The 13,243-nt window shown below is 39.4% G+C and overlaps 1 protein-coding gene across 1 annotated transcript; it reads right to left on the bottom strand.

Moving 5' to 3' along the window:
* Positions 1 to 338: 338 nt before the first annotated feature.
* LOC114143925 (uncharacterized) lies at positions 339 to 9,455 on the bottom strand. Its single transcript, XM_028016333.1, has 10 exons — positions 9,358 to 9,455; positions 7,534 to 7,680; positions 7,338 to 7,446; positions 6,396 to 6,477; positions 4,310 to 4,397; positions 4,097 to 4,236; positions 3,331 to 3,511; positions 2,982 to 3,081; positions 2,837 to 2,909; positions 339 to 2,357 (listed from the first exon to the last, which is right to left on the bottom strand). Exons 2-10 carry the CDS (start codon positions 7,610 to 7,612, stop codon positions 1,278 to 1,280), a joined length of 1,932 nt encoding a protein of 643 aa, XP_027872134.1. The 5' UTR covers positions 7,613 to 7,680; positions 9,358 to 9,455; the 3' UTR covers positions 339 to 1,277.
* Between the last annotated feature and the right edge of the window lie 3,788 nt (positions 9,456 to 13,243).

Below are 13,243 nucleotides of genomic sequence, written 5' to 3'. Positions count from 1 at the left end.
AACACAGCATTAAGTCAAGTTCCATCAATAAATTTGTAATTGATTACGTTTCAAATACAATCCTAAACAGGTGAGTTTTTAGTCTAGATTTAAAGAAAGTCAGTGTTTCAGCTGTTTTACAGTTTTCTGGAAGTTTGTTCCAAATTTGTGGTGCATAGATGCTGAAAGCTGCTTCTCCTCGTTTGGTTCTGGTTCTGCTCTGCATCCCCTCCTCTGCATCAGAAGACCTGAGAGGTCTGGAAGGTTGATACAATAACATCAGATCTTTAATGTATTGTGGTGCTGAGCCGTTCAGTGATTTATAAACTAACAACAGTATTTTAAAGTCTATTCTTTGAGCTACAGGGAGTCAGTGGAGGGACTTTAAAACTGGTGTTATGTGCTCTATCTTCCTGGTTTTTGTAAAGACAAAAAAAAAGTCAGATAACATCCATCAATTAAGGGTGCATTCATCAAACTCTGGCTTGTTAGACTGGGAAGTCTGGTTTGTTTGGAGAGGTGTGAATGTGCAGGCTAACTCTAATGCGGACCAAAAAAGCGAACTCTGATCCGTGAACTCTGGAACTCTTTTGGTTTAAATGCATATGTGAATGTCAAGAGGACTGGAGACCACTCCAAAAGCAGGAAGCAGACTATGCCGCAGGGCATTCTGGGTAAATACAAGAAAAACAAACCTGTGAGTCCAGCACTAGTGACAGAAATGGCTCATGGTCTTTTGCCAAGGACAAAGGAGAAATCCTACAACCGATGAAATCTGGCACCTTTTCATTTGTCTGTACGTTTTGGAAGTTGTGTTCACGTCTTCTTCAGAGGTTTTTGTGTAGTTTCCTTCAGTGGTCCTTGGTGCAGCACCACCATAGGTGATGGGGAGGGGCAAGAGGTTTTTCAAATGGTTTAGTTCGTTTGACACAGCGCAGCATCAAAGTGAACCATGCCTGCTGAAAATGCAACAAATGTCTTTGGTCCCCAATCAAACCGAGTCTACTGGACTATCAGAAAACACCCCGAAGTATCAATACTTCCACAGTTTCCACACTGGGAAAATGGATAAAATCCTCACAACAATAATAATACCAGTGACTAACTGCATACGTTTTATATTGTCATATTTTGCTGGGCATTATAGCTTGTTGTTATAAGCCTCCCATTCTTTGTTTTGCCCCTGCCTTACTGGTATGTAATCTTTGTCACTGGTGCGCAACCCTACCTGACATAATCTGTTTCATTTACAGTGGTGGCAAAGCAGAACCCAGCTTTGATTGAGACGTATCCAAGGGTCATTGTGACAAAAGTATCAAGGGGTTTGCCAAAGCAGGGGGAGGAAAAGGAGGAAATAAGAAGCGAGTGCCTTCGGTGGCCTCATCCTCCTCCTCCATGATGTCCTCCAGACTCTCCGAGTCTACCTTGTCAACGCCTGAATCCAGGCAGGAAGTCCAGGGAAGCTCAGGGCTTTCAGCCTGGATTGTTGGAACTTGTTTGTAATCTGAAAAACCCTGAGGAGGATTTTGACAGAAAATGCCTTCACTGCCTCCAAACAATTTCTGAATTTCACTCTCCTTCCTCTCCTTGCTCAGTGACCCATCATCATATCCTTCCGTCATATAAATGCTGTCTTCCTCCAGGCTTTCCTGACTGACTTCCTCGTAACTGTCCATGCCCGAATCTGCGCTGTGGAGCCGGAGGAGCTCTGCATTCTCCACCCGGATCGTCGGAATTTGTTTGTAATCTGAAACAACGGTGATTTTGCCCAAGATGCTCTCACTGCCTTCAAACAACTTCTGAATATCTGATTTTGTCTCGTTCCCTTCATTATTTATTTCCTGGTTTTCTTGTGCCCATGGTGTCCCCTCAACCATATTGATGCTGTCTGCCTCTATGCTTTCCTGACTGACTTCTTCATAACTGGTCATGCCTGAGTCCACACTATGGAAACTGTGGAGTTCGATCTGGAGTTTCTGAACCCTCTTGTAGTCAGAAATCACCACTGCCTCATGATTAATTCCACCCATCAGAAGTGCTTTAACCATTTCCACTTCTCTTCTCGCGACATCACTGTCCCGGTTTTTAGTTTTCTCATCTTCGCAACCAGGAACGTTCTTGTAGGAGGCTTCGACGGCATGGGGCTTCGGACTCCCAGCGGTGAGAGGGAACACAGGAGGACAACAAAACTCCGAGTAACTGTAGTTGGAGAAGCTGGAACAAATGAACTCGTCTTCGTTGAACTCTGGCATCGCTTTTATGTCCGGCGTGTAGAGTGTGACGTCGTCCACGGCGGACGTTTCTTCAACAGAGACGATGTCTGCTGATTTTAAGAAGGACTGATAGAATTCACTGGTGAAGTACGGATCCAACCAGGTCTGTGGAAAGATATATGAGAGTGGGGAAGCAAGAGAAGATGGGGGAAAAAATGTTAAAAACCAGTCACGTTTTTGACCTAAAACCAAGAAAAATCCTTAGGTTAGCATGATTCAGCTAAACGTTGAGTCGGTGGCGTGGCCTGCAGCGGCTTAGTTGGATTTAAAGTAACAAGAGGCTCATTCTGAAAGGAGGGAATGAACATGCTTTGTATAGTCCACACAGCTATCTCATAATAACATAATATAATAGATCACTTTTAGTCTTTTCAGTCTTCCATTGTGTTTCTCATTGTTGTATTAAAATGTTTTTAAAATGTGTAACATTCATATATGAGAAATTAAGAAATATTATTTTCAAATGTGATTTTACACATTTCCAATTTGTTTATGTTTTTTGTAATTGTTAGCATTAAATTTAGCTTGTCACATGTTTGTTGCTAAAAAGCGAAGCAGAAAAAAAAAGAAAACCAAAAGATTGCCTGGAATTGGGTTGACTTTGAAGGATCAGGCAGAGGTGGACCTGAAATCTTCTTCAGTATGTAGATCCTGGAACTAAGCACACAATACAGTTATATAGGTCTGTGATAACGATGATATATTTGGATTTATGTTTTTGTTACTTACCAGGCGTTCTTGCGCATTGTGATGACCACGCCAGGCAACAGCAACAAACCAAACACTGCTAGGCTCCAAATAGCCCAGTTCAGATTAACCACATCCTCTCCTGAAACACAAAGATGAACAAGTCCTGATGGGTTGAGTTCTTCTGCGACATCTCTTTGAGTTTTATGCTTAGGATTTATTATTAGATTTTTCTGACACGCAACACAATCTCAGAAAACCTGTCTCCATGGTGACAGGACAAACAAAGGAGAGCTGTATTTGGACAGCCGTGACACCAAGTGAATTTGCCCAACTAATCCCGGTGGCTTCATTTAAGGTGGCCTAAGTTTTTTATTTCTTTTTTTTTTACCTGATCTTGGTCTGGGCACCCAAGACACAGTGGGGCTCCAATCACTCCAGCTTGCCGCAGTCGAGTCATAACGGGCCAACACACGAACGCGGACATCATATGTCTTGCTTTCTAGAAGCAAGTCTTCATCCAGCTGCGCCGAACATTCCCACTGACATTCACTTTTTTTGGTCTGGAGATCCTATAGGGACAGATATTAATAGACAACGTTTCACATCAGTCAAAGACGCAGTAGTTTATAAAAATATGTTTTTCACATGTTTAAGACTTTCACTATGTCCTGACAGTGTAGATTGAGACAGATAGTCTGCTTCGTCCCTGTGGTCCTACTGCCATCTGCAGAAACACACCTGCTCTCAGTCAGAAACAACCAATCAGCCAGAAGAAGGGACTTGACAGTGTCGAATTTGCTTGTGAACGCATTGCTCCTCCCCTTTACTCTCTACTACGCCACAGCTCCACTCACATGGTGAATTCGAAGTCTCGTTAGCATGGCCACCAATGATGGTGGATAAACGATTTTGCTGCTAATTTGTTTCTGTACTGACACAGCTGCAGCGGCAGTAGGACCACAGGGAGGAGGCAGAGGAGCTCAGTTTTTTCATACATCATCTGTCTCACATTACACTGAAAGTTTAAGAAAATATCTACATTTCTTTTTATGAAGGTTGCCCACGGCATGTTTTTTTTTTTTTTAAAGCTTGTTTGCCACACATCATGGATAAATCCTTTGTTTTTCTCTTTTCATTTTAAAATGTTTACTCACGCTCCATCTGTGTCCCTTTTGTTTCCACTGTAGCTCCGTATCGTAACGGTAATATTCAATGTTTGTAGGCTTTGGGACTTGGGAGAACCAGGAAAGTTTGGTAAAGTTGGCTTCAGGCTTTGGAGGAGGATTCAGCTTTACTGCAGGATCATTAAATGTAAAATGCTCACCAGGTAATGCGACAAGACGGTAACGTTGACGGTTCCTACTTACTGTGACATGCTGGCCGGTAAATAATGATTTCACTTTGTTTTGAAGGGAAGCAGCTCAAACTCATGGACACCTTAGTATGGCTTTGAAACTGAAAGAAAATAGATAATTTTAAGAAAAGAGAAACAAACACACGACAAGCCCTCAGGCTACATTTGTACCACTTTTTTGTTCTCGTTAATCTTAAAATGTCAGATTGATTTTAATCGATAATCACACTTTTCTCACAAATAGAGAAAAAACATGCAATGTTTTCATCCATTCACATCAATGGGCCTTAAGCAGGTTAGCCCTCCCAGTTGGCAGGAGAAGTTAGAAACAGCCACACACACACATAAGCTCACAGATTATTGTTCTGGACTCTTTTTTTGTTGTTGTTTTTGGGAGGGACCGTCTCAAATAACCATAAAAATCTTCAGTCCAGTTTAGTAAAGCCATAAGTGCCAACAGTGTTTTGGAACAGCGCTTGTACATCACCATGCTTCCTTATGGGAAACACAGAAAATGGTCCTGGTCAACATTCTGGTTCCTTTTCTAAGCCTCTCTCTAAAGGAACGCTCTCTTTTCTTAGCCATACGTGTGTACAGTATGTGTCTGATGTGTGTATGTGTCTGACGTGTGTATGTGTCTGATGTGTGTATGTGTCTGACGTGTGTATGTGTCTGACGTGTGTATGTGTCTGATGTGTGTATGTGTCTGACGTGTGTATGTGTCTGATGTATGTATGTGTCTGACGTGTGTATGTGTCTGATGTATGTATGTGTCTGACGTGTGTATGTGTCTGATGTATGTATGTGTCTGACGTGTGTATGTGTCTGATGTATGTATGTGTCTGATGTATGTATGTGTCTGATGTATGTATGTGTCTGACGTGTGTATGTGTCTGATGTATGTATGTGTCTGATGTGTGTATGTGTCTGATGTATGTATGTGTCTGACGTGTGTATGTGTCTGATGTATGTATGTGTCTGATGTATGTATGTGTCTGATGTATGTATGTGTCTGACGTGTGTATGTGTCTGATGTGTGTATGTGTCTGACGTGTGTATGTGTCTGACGTGTGTATGTGTCTGATGTATGTATGTGTCTGATGTGTGTATGTGTCTGATGTATGTATGTGTCTGATGTATGTATGTGTCTGATGTATGTATGTGTCTGACGTGTGTATGTGTCTGACGTGTGTATGTGTCTGACGTGTGTATGTGTCTGATGTATGTATGTGTCTGATGTATGTATGTGTCTGATGTATGTATGTGTCTGATGTATGTATGTGTCTGATGTATGTATGTGTCTGACGTGTGTATGTGTCTGATGTGTGTATGTGTCTGATGTATGTATGTGTCTGATGTATGTATGTGTCTGATGTATGTATGTGTCTGACGTGTGTATGTGTCTGACGTGTGTATGTGTCTGATGTATGTATGTGTCTGATGTATGTATGTGTCTGATGTGTGTATGTGTCTGATGTATGTATGTGTCTGACGTGTGTATGTGTCTGATGTATGTATGTGTCTGACGTGTGTATGTGTCTGATGTATGTATGTGTCTGACGTGTGTATGTGTCTGACGTGTGTATGTGTCTGATGTGTGTATGTGTCTGATGTGTGTATGTGTCTGATGTATGTATGTGTCTGAGTGCAGAGAAAAAACACACACAATCATTTATCCCTAAAAGGATTGTCGATTGTCTTTCTCATTTAAGTATTAGTTTTTATAATGTTTATGTTCTTTGTGTTTGGGGTTGATCAATTATTAGCAAGTACATGTGTCTGATTACTATTTTTTTTATTTAATTCGTAAGTAGCACTGATTACTAGATTATACTTCAACTGTTAATATTGATTCTTAAATATATATTTTCATAAATGTGCAAAGCTTCTTAAGTTCTTTATCTTAGACAATAAGGCAGCTCCTTCTTGGAGAAATGTTTGCATTTTTACATTCAGCTGAACTGAAGAAATTAGGAGAAAATAGACGTAAACAACTAAAATAGTCTTTAGCTCTCTGGGTATTAGAAAAACATTCACCAGTATGGTAATGTGCAGAGATGTTAAATATTTTGTAGTATAAATAGTACTTTAATACTCACCAGTTCGGTTCCCTTAAAAATCAACGAGCACTTCAGGTCTGGTCTGGCGTTATCAAAAGGCTGCAGCTTACAGAAAGCATGTCTGAGTAAAAATAATAAGATACGAGGGAGAATCATGATGCTTCTTTAAGTTTTCTTGTTTGTTTTTATAATTAGTTAGAATGTGGAATATACAGTGAACCCTCGTTTTTCGCGGAGGTTACGTTCCAAAAGGAACCATGATAGGCGAAATCCGCGAAGTAGGAACCTTTATTTTTTTATAATTATTATACAATGAAATATTCCATAATACATTGAAACCAAAGAACAAAACCTTTTTACAGGCCCAAACATTTGTTTAACAAATAAAAAGTACTGCATAAACATTTTTTTTTTTACAAATAACTACTGTACTGTAAAATAATAATTTTAATATAAACTGAAAGCGGATTCCCGTGCCCGAATTGCGGAGATCAGCACCGTCCCACCGTGACCTGAGTCATTGGATTAGAACGGGAGAAAATAAAAAATGATTATGAAAAAAAACAAAAACAAAGTACAGTAGGACAAATAGTGACTCCCGTGTATTTCACTGCTCTTCTGACTGATCCGCTGCATCCTGACTCCACTCTGTAGCGGGTTTTTTCTTCTAAAGGTGCAGGTGGGTTTTTTCGAGAGAAGAACATAGTTATCTGTAGCTGTTGTCGCTCTTTTTTCTTCTGGGCAAAAAGATTCTTATAAACCGACATGCCACCATCTATTATGTTAAATTTGGCAATCTGTTTTACGTACGTGTACATATTAAACCGCAACGTTGTTGACTCACAGGTAGAGAAGAAGCGGAGGGACTGTTTAGCCAATCAGAATGCATGATGCAAATCCGTGAAGCAGCGAGACCGCGGAAGGTGAACCGCAATATAGCGAGGGTTCACTGTACATGGCTCTATATCTATATTTAAATACTTTTTGCTCTTCAGTTTTCCAGCATGTATTGAGCAGGTATCAGTCTTATGACGTGAGCCTTTCCATGTGCAGCTGATATTATGACTGTAATCATTGTAACAAGTGAGACCTAGGACAAAAAAAGATGAGATCAAGCAAAGCATAAACATTTTAATTCAAATCCCATAGCATAGTTCAAGTGAAAGAAAGAACCGACTGTTATGTGGATGGCTAGGGCAATCATCAGCGGAGGTTGAAAGCAGATGAAGCAGGATGAACAGAAAAGGAGCGGCCATGTTTTTCTCTGTTTGCTGCCAGTGTTTCCTGTAGAAGATCTCTGGTACGGCTTTTAAGCCTCCACGACCTGAATATGTGACATGAGAACATTTAGGAAAACAGGATTAAATGTTGGAGGCAGTGAATGCTGGTTTGTCTGCAAGTATGGAAAACTTTCCTTGATGTTTACCTGTGGAAGGCATGTTTGCAAATGCGACAGCAGTTTCAAAATGGAAGATGGTGTAAACTACACCGCTAACATTTAGTTATGAGCTATGACACTATGCAGCTAACTGCATAGTTAGCTGCATAGTTAGTGAAAATTGCCCGTTCTGTAAACAGCCATTCTCCACTGCGAAGAATGCAGTGTCAGGACAAAAGAGATGACTGTTAATGTTCAATATTTGGAAGCGTGGCCAGCACAGACTGAACGACTTTGTTCAATTCCTCCGCTGCTGTTGCTAAAAGTTTGAAAACAGCAAAGAAAATCAGCATCACCGTTCACAACTTCTCCTTCTGCTCACTGATTGGCCCAGTTGAAATGTTGAGAAATTGAGCACAATGGGAGAAATACCAGATGGAGCCTTGATGGGAGATGAGAATTTCCCAGGAATGTGTGCAGAGGATTTTGTTTTTAGCAAATTTATTGTGAGCATAAGAAAATTCTGTTCTGAGAGGTCAGATAAAGAACAGTGCTTTTGCTTTGAAATTTGCACCAATTGTAGATAGCAACCCTGTAAAGACCCACATTTAAATAAATGAAAACAAATACATCAATTAACCAAGTTATGTCTCACCTGACCAATAAACACAACCAGTTTCTCCATACAGGAGGCAACCTGGGGCTGCCATTACCAAAACAAGGTTTTCTACTAAGTATTACTTTAATTTTATTCAGTTTTTTTCACTTTGTTACATCTAACTGAAGCCAAATAGTTGCTCATTTCTTTCTGCTCCTGCAATGCTTGGGTTAATAGATCCGGTGTGTATTTCAGGTCAGGTTTAGCATGTGGTTACTAAAAAAAAAAAGTGTGTGTTAAAAAATTTCCAAAATTAACATGCAGTACTTGAACTGTATGTTGAGACAAGTTATAACTGCTTGAAATGTTTTGAAACATGATTCGAGGCATTTATGTCAGAATATTACTTTTAAAACTCTTTCATTTCCCAAAGAAAATGAAAAAATCTATTGAAGCATTTTTAAATAATAAACTTTAGCTTGAATAGAATAACACTTACAAGCCGTCAAGAAAAAAAAACCTTTGAAACATTCTCATTAGTATTGTTGTGATAAATTTCTTATCGTAAGAATTTCGATTTATTGTTGTCTGATAAATGTCAGTGAATGAAAAACTGTCCAGATTGTTAGTTTTAGCATTTTTTTCCACTGTTTGTTCAAAGGCAATGTCATTACATATCAACACATTTGAAGATATGATGAAAAGCAGTTACTGTGAGCAATTTAGTAGATACAATGCTACTTCATGTGAAAAGAAGTAATAAATTGTTGTTATTGTCACTTATTATCACAATAGAACAATGAAAAATTGTTTTAAAAACCTTAAGTCTGTATCACCCACCTCTAATTTCCATTATGTGCTCAACAGTCAGACAGCAGAAGCTGTTTCTTACTGCTTTCCCATCAGCAGCAAGACATTTCATCTATCTGCTTGCCGACCTTTCCTCCTCCAAACACGGTCGACCACTCAAAAACATTTGACTATAGAGTTTAACAATCAACCATCGTAGTTTCTTTCCGTCTCACCTGCTTAGGAAGGCGCATAAATCCGCTTCAGAGGCTGCATTCGATGCAACTGACGGGGAAGGAGGAACTCTCATCACAACGTTAACGCCTCACCACAACCACAGCCGCGTTATTAATGTGTATCGACTACAGGAAAAGGTCACCGGAGGGATGAGTCATGACACTCGCTTTAGGAGTAGGTGTGAAAGCCAATTGAGTGCGAAGACGCTTCAGTCACATGTAAGCCGGTTGTTTTTAGACTCTCCCTGGAAGTTTAAATGTACTCGCAGCAGAGATGAAGGTCATTAATTTGGAGCCGTGCCTTTTACTAAGATGAATGTGAAAGAGTTTGTAAAAACGAGAATTTGTTGCACATGTTTGATCAAATCTCTCCATGTATTCCAGTTAACAGCTGGTTAGACTACATGTAGCCATCAACGGGCCTCTGGTGTGATTCTGGCTGGGATTTTGATCAGTCTTGATGCTAGGGCCAAAGTAGCAACTTCAGGTCATAAATATTAATAAATGATGTTTATCGGTAGGGCCTGACGAAACTCAATTCATTGTTAATCTGTGATCATTTCAGATGCGTCCACAGGGAGGTCCATGGTCACATTTTGTGCAACAATTTCTTTTTTCTTTCATCACATGCAATTTTTATGTACACAGCTTAAAAAAAACTGTGCTATAATTTTCACACTTTATTTGGCTTATTAAATCTGGTTTAAAATCTGAGGCGAGTCTGCATGAGGGCAAGACCCAAAAATCTACGCTGAACCTTTAGTTTCAGGGTGAATTTGTATCAGACCTGTTTCGTCTGCTTTCATCAGACTCTGGTTCGTTTGCCTAGAAGGTTCTGCTCATTTGGGAAGGTGTTGGCTTGGTAACAACCAGTGGAATAGAGCAGGGCACTGCAGGAAGGCAGTGGCCAGGCCAGGGAGGTGTGAATGCGTAATCGAACTCCAACATGGGCCAGAACAGCAAACGCTGGTCCGCCTAAAAACCCTGGTCTCTAGTTCAGTTCTAATTCAGTTCTCTAGTTCAGCTCTAATGTGTATGTGAATGCCAAGCGGATGGGTCTCCAAAACCTGGAAGTGGACTACAGCGCAGGGCATTCTGGGTAAATGCAACCAAAACAAATGCGAGACTCTAGAGCTGGCAGGAGAAATGGCTCCTACAATCTCTAAAATCTCACACCTCTCAATCTTTCTTTATATTTTGCCAAGAAGGAAGTTTCTCAGTGTCTTCAGAGGTTTTTGTATCGTTTCCATCCTTCAGCCACAGGCGAGGGGCAGACAGCCTTTTCATAGGATTCAGTTGGTTTAACACAGTGCTGTGTCGAAGTGAACTGCGTCAGCTGAAAATCTAACGAATGCAACTTTACAGTCATCAAACCTAGTGTACCAAACTATCAGGTGTGAAAACACTCTAAATTACCACGTTTTCAACTGGGAAATAAGATTAAGTCCTCAAAACAACAACAATAATAATACCAGTGACTAACCCTGCATATGTTTTATATTGTCATATTTTGTTGGCCATTGTGATTTGCACCTTGCCGGTGCAGAGCATTCGTCGTTTTTTAGCTTCCACGTACTTTCAGTTATCAGCGTCACCGATTTCCTCTCCTATGTTAAGTTGTTGCTGTCAACACACACACCTGCACCTTCACACACATACACAGTGCTCTGTATGACTGCCGAGACTGAGAAGCGCATCATCTTTTAGCAATTTCCATGACTTCCCACAGACACGTAAAGCCGCAGGACAGACATTGATTGTGTTTTACAGGTTTTATTGAGGCGCGTTGTTGCTATGTAGTGAACAGGATGAGTTCTTTTATTATTATTAATAATAATAATGTTATTCGTGTATTTATCTAAATAAAAACATACAAATAAATAAAATGCAAACAAAAGTTTTAAAAGGCTGAGTTCTTGATAACAGTGTAGTTTGATCGTGGTTACTCAACAGTAAACTTTGACCCCTTAGTGAACGTGTGGGGAGAAAAAAAGGGCAGATTTTTGGGCGAGGATGTTTAAAAAAAAACAAAACTATGAAAATAGAAGCCTTGTTTTACATCACATCTTTATGGTTACATCTTTACAGGTGATGCACACTTCCATTTTGTAGCAACGTGGCTGTACACGTCAATGTAACATCAGGTGCATTGATGACGTCCCTAATTTACAGTAAAATACCGACAGCTGTGGTTGCCAGAATTGTATCGTATAAATACGATAAAAATATTTATACGATAAAATTCTGTCAACCACTGCTGCCGGTATTTTACTATAAATTAGAGATGTTTTTTTTGTTTTGTTTTGTTTTTTTTTACAGTGTGGTTTCAAATAGTTACTGTGTTCCACAAAAACACGCAGAAAACAACGCAGCAATGTACTGATGTTAGAAAATACAATACAATGTACTTCTGAATACTTAAGTATTTTTCTTGGCTGCTATAGCTTGAATTTAATCTTGACTTTGTTGAATATTTGTTGAATATTAACGATATTGCCTGTGCACATCTGCACAGGCGGAAATGTGCACAGAAAAGCCATTTCACCATTTCAGCGATGAAACGGCTTCACTGCCTGCAGCTTCAGCATACAGTGAGTGCAAAGTACAGATATATATTTAAAAAATTACATTTGTACTAAAAAGGAATATTTTAATTTTAAATCAATTCTTAAAAAGCAGAATTATATTAGCGCTCAGGCTGAAATGTTGCTTTTGACAGCCACTCAAAACATTTCTCACACAGCCAGGCTGAAACTGAAACCTCAGAAAAGAAGATGAATTTCATGAGATGTTAGAGCTCATGAGCAAACCTGATACCTGGTGGCGCAGAAATGCAAAACACACCAGTGGAAGCGTTGTTCATTATGAGTGGGCCGTTTAGCTGGAACGGGGAGAGAGAGCCACAGAAAGTAAATGTCCTTTTTTATTTATATATTTTAGCACACGAGAGAAAAATACTTTAAAAATGGCTGTTTTCTTAGAGGAAGCAGTAGTACAATAAGCGGTTTTTAGGTGTTTTTGTGGATACTTTGTAGATTTGTGTGTGGTGGACTTTCACATACTTCAATCGATGAGGTCGGGGGCCCCTTAGACCCCCGCCCCATGGAAGATTTTCTAGCTGTGCCACTGATTAAAGTGCTACCCTGAAAAGAAATGTTTCTGTTACTTTTGCCAGCTCACAACCAACACAAACCGTATTGATATGATTCTCAGTGAGTCATGTCAAAACATTGATATGCTAATGTGCAGTTCCAAAGAAAAAAAAAAAAATCCCAAAAAAGCATGCAGGCCTGGGGTTGAGGGTTTAGTGACGGTTGCAGGTGCATGTGTTGAGTTAGACATGTTTTACATGAAAGTTAATGTAACCGAACACATACAGGCTGATATTTCATCACAACGTTCTGGTAGTTTTCCTAACCCGTGACTGGAGCTTCTAGCAGAAGTTATTTTTGTTTTATATCACAAATTGTTTGTATTTTTATCGTTTGTTTTTGACATTTTAAATGCAGTTCTCTTTTTCTCCTCTAAAACTTGATGCTCTTTCAGAACCCAGGCTGAAATGAAATTATCCTGTTTGATTAAGAAAACCAGTTAAATGCTGATATAAACCAAACTCAGTTTCTGGGGGTAAAAAAAAAAAAAAAAAAAAGGTTTTTCAATTCAGAGTTTTGCTGGATTTTTAATAAAGTATAAAAAATGCAGTTTGTTCCATATTCAATGCCTCAACATGTATTAGTCAATATAGATTAGAGAAATTTAGATGAGGGGTTTTTTTTTTATTATTGCATCTCTCCTTTAAAATTGTCTCCAAATACAGTGGGTACCAAAAGCATTCATAAGCCTTGAACGTTTCCACATTTTGTCACATTACAACCACAAACAAATA

This window comes from Xiphophorus couchianus, chromosome 5 (assembly GCF_001444195.1).
Source record: "Xiphophorus couchianus chromosome 5, X_couchianus-1.0, whole genome shotgun sequence".
NCBI lineage: Eukaryota > Metazoa > Chordata > Actinopteri > Cyprinodontiformes > Poeciliidae > Xiphophorus > Xiphophorus couchianus.
This window is presented reverse-complemented; position numbering and strand designations above follow the sequence as displayed.

Bases quoted from the DNA above. Each gene is read 5' to 3' on its own strand.
- LOC114143925 (XM_028016333.1), bottom strand. From the start codon at position 7,612: ATGGCCGCTCCTTTTCTGTTCATCCTGCTTCATCTGCTTTCAACCTCC. The intron at 6,478-7,337 runs GTATTTAAATAT...ATTTTTACTCAG, and splicing joins GGAAAACTGAAGAGCAAAAA to ACATGCTTTCTGTAAGCTGC. The intron at 4,237-4,309 runs GTAAGTAGGAAC...ATGATCCTGCAG, and splicing joins TTACCGGCCAGCATGTCACA to TAAAGCTGAATCCTCCTCCA.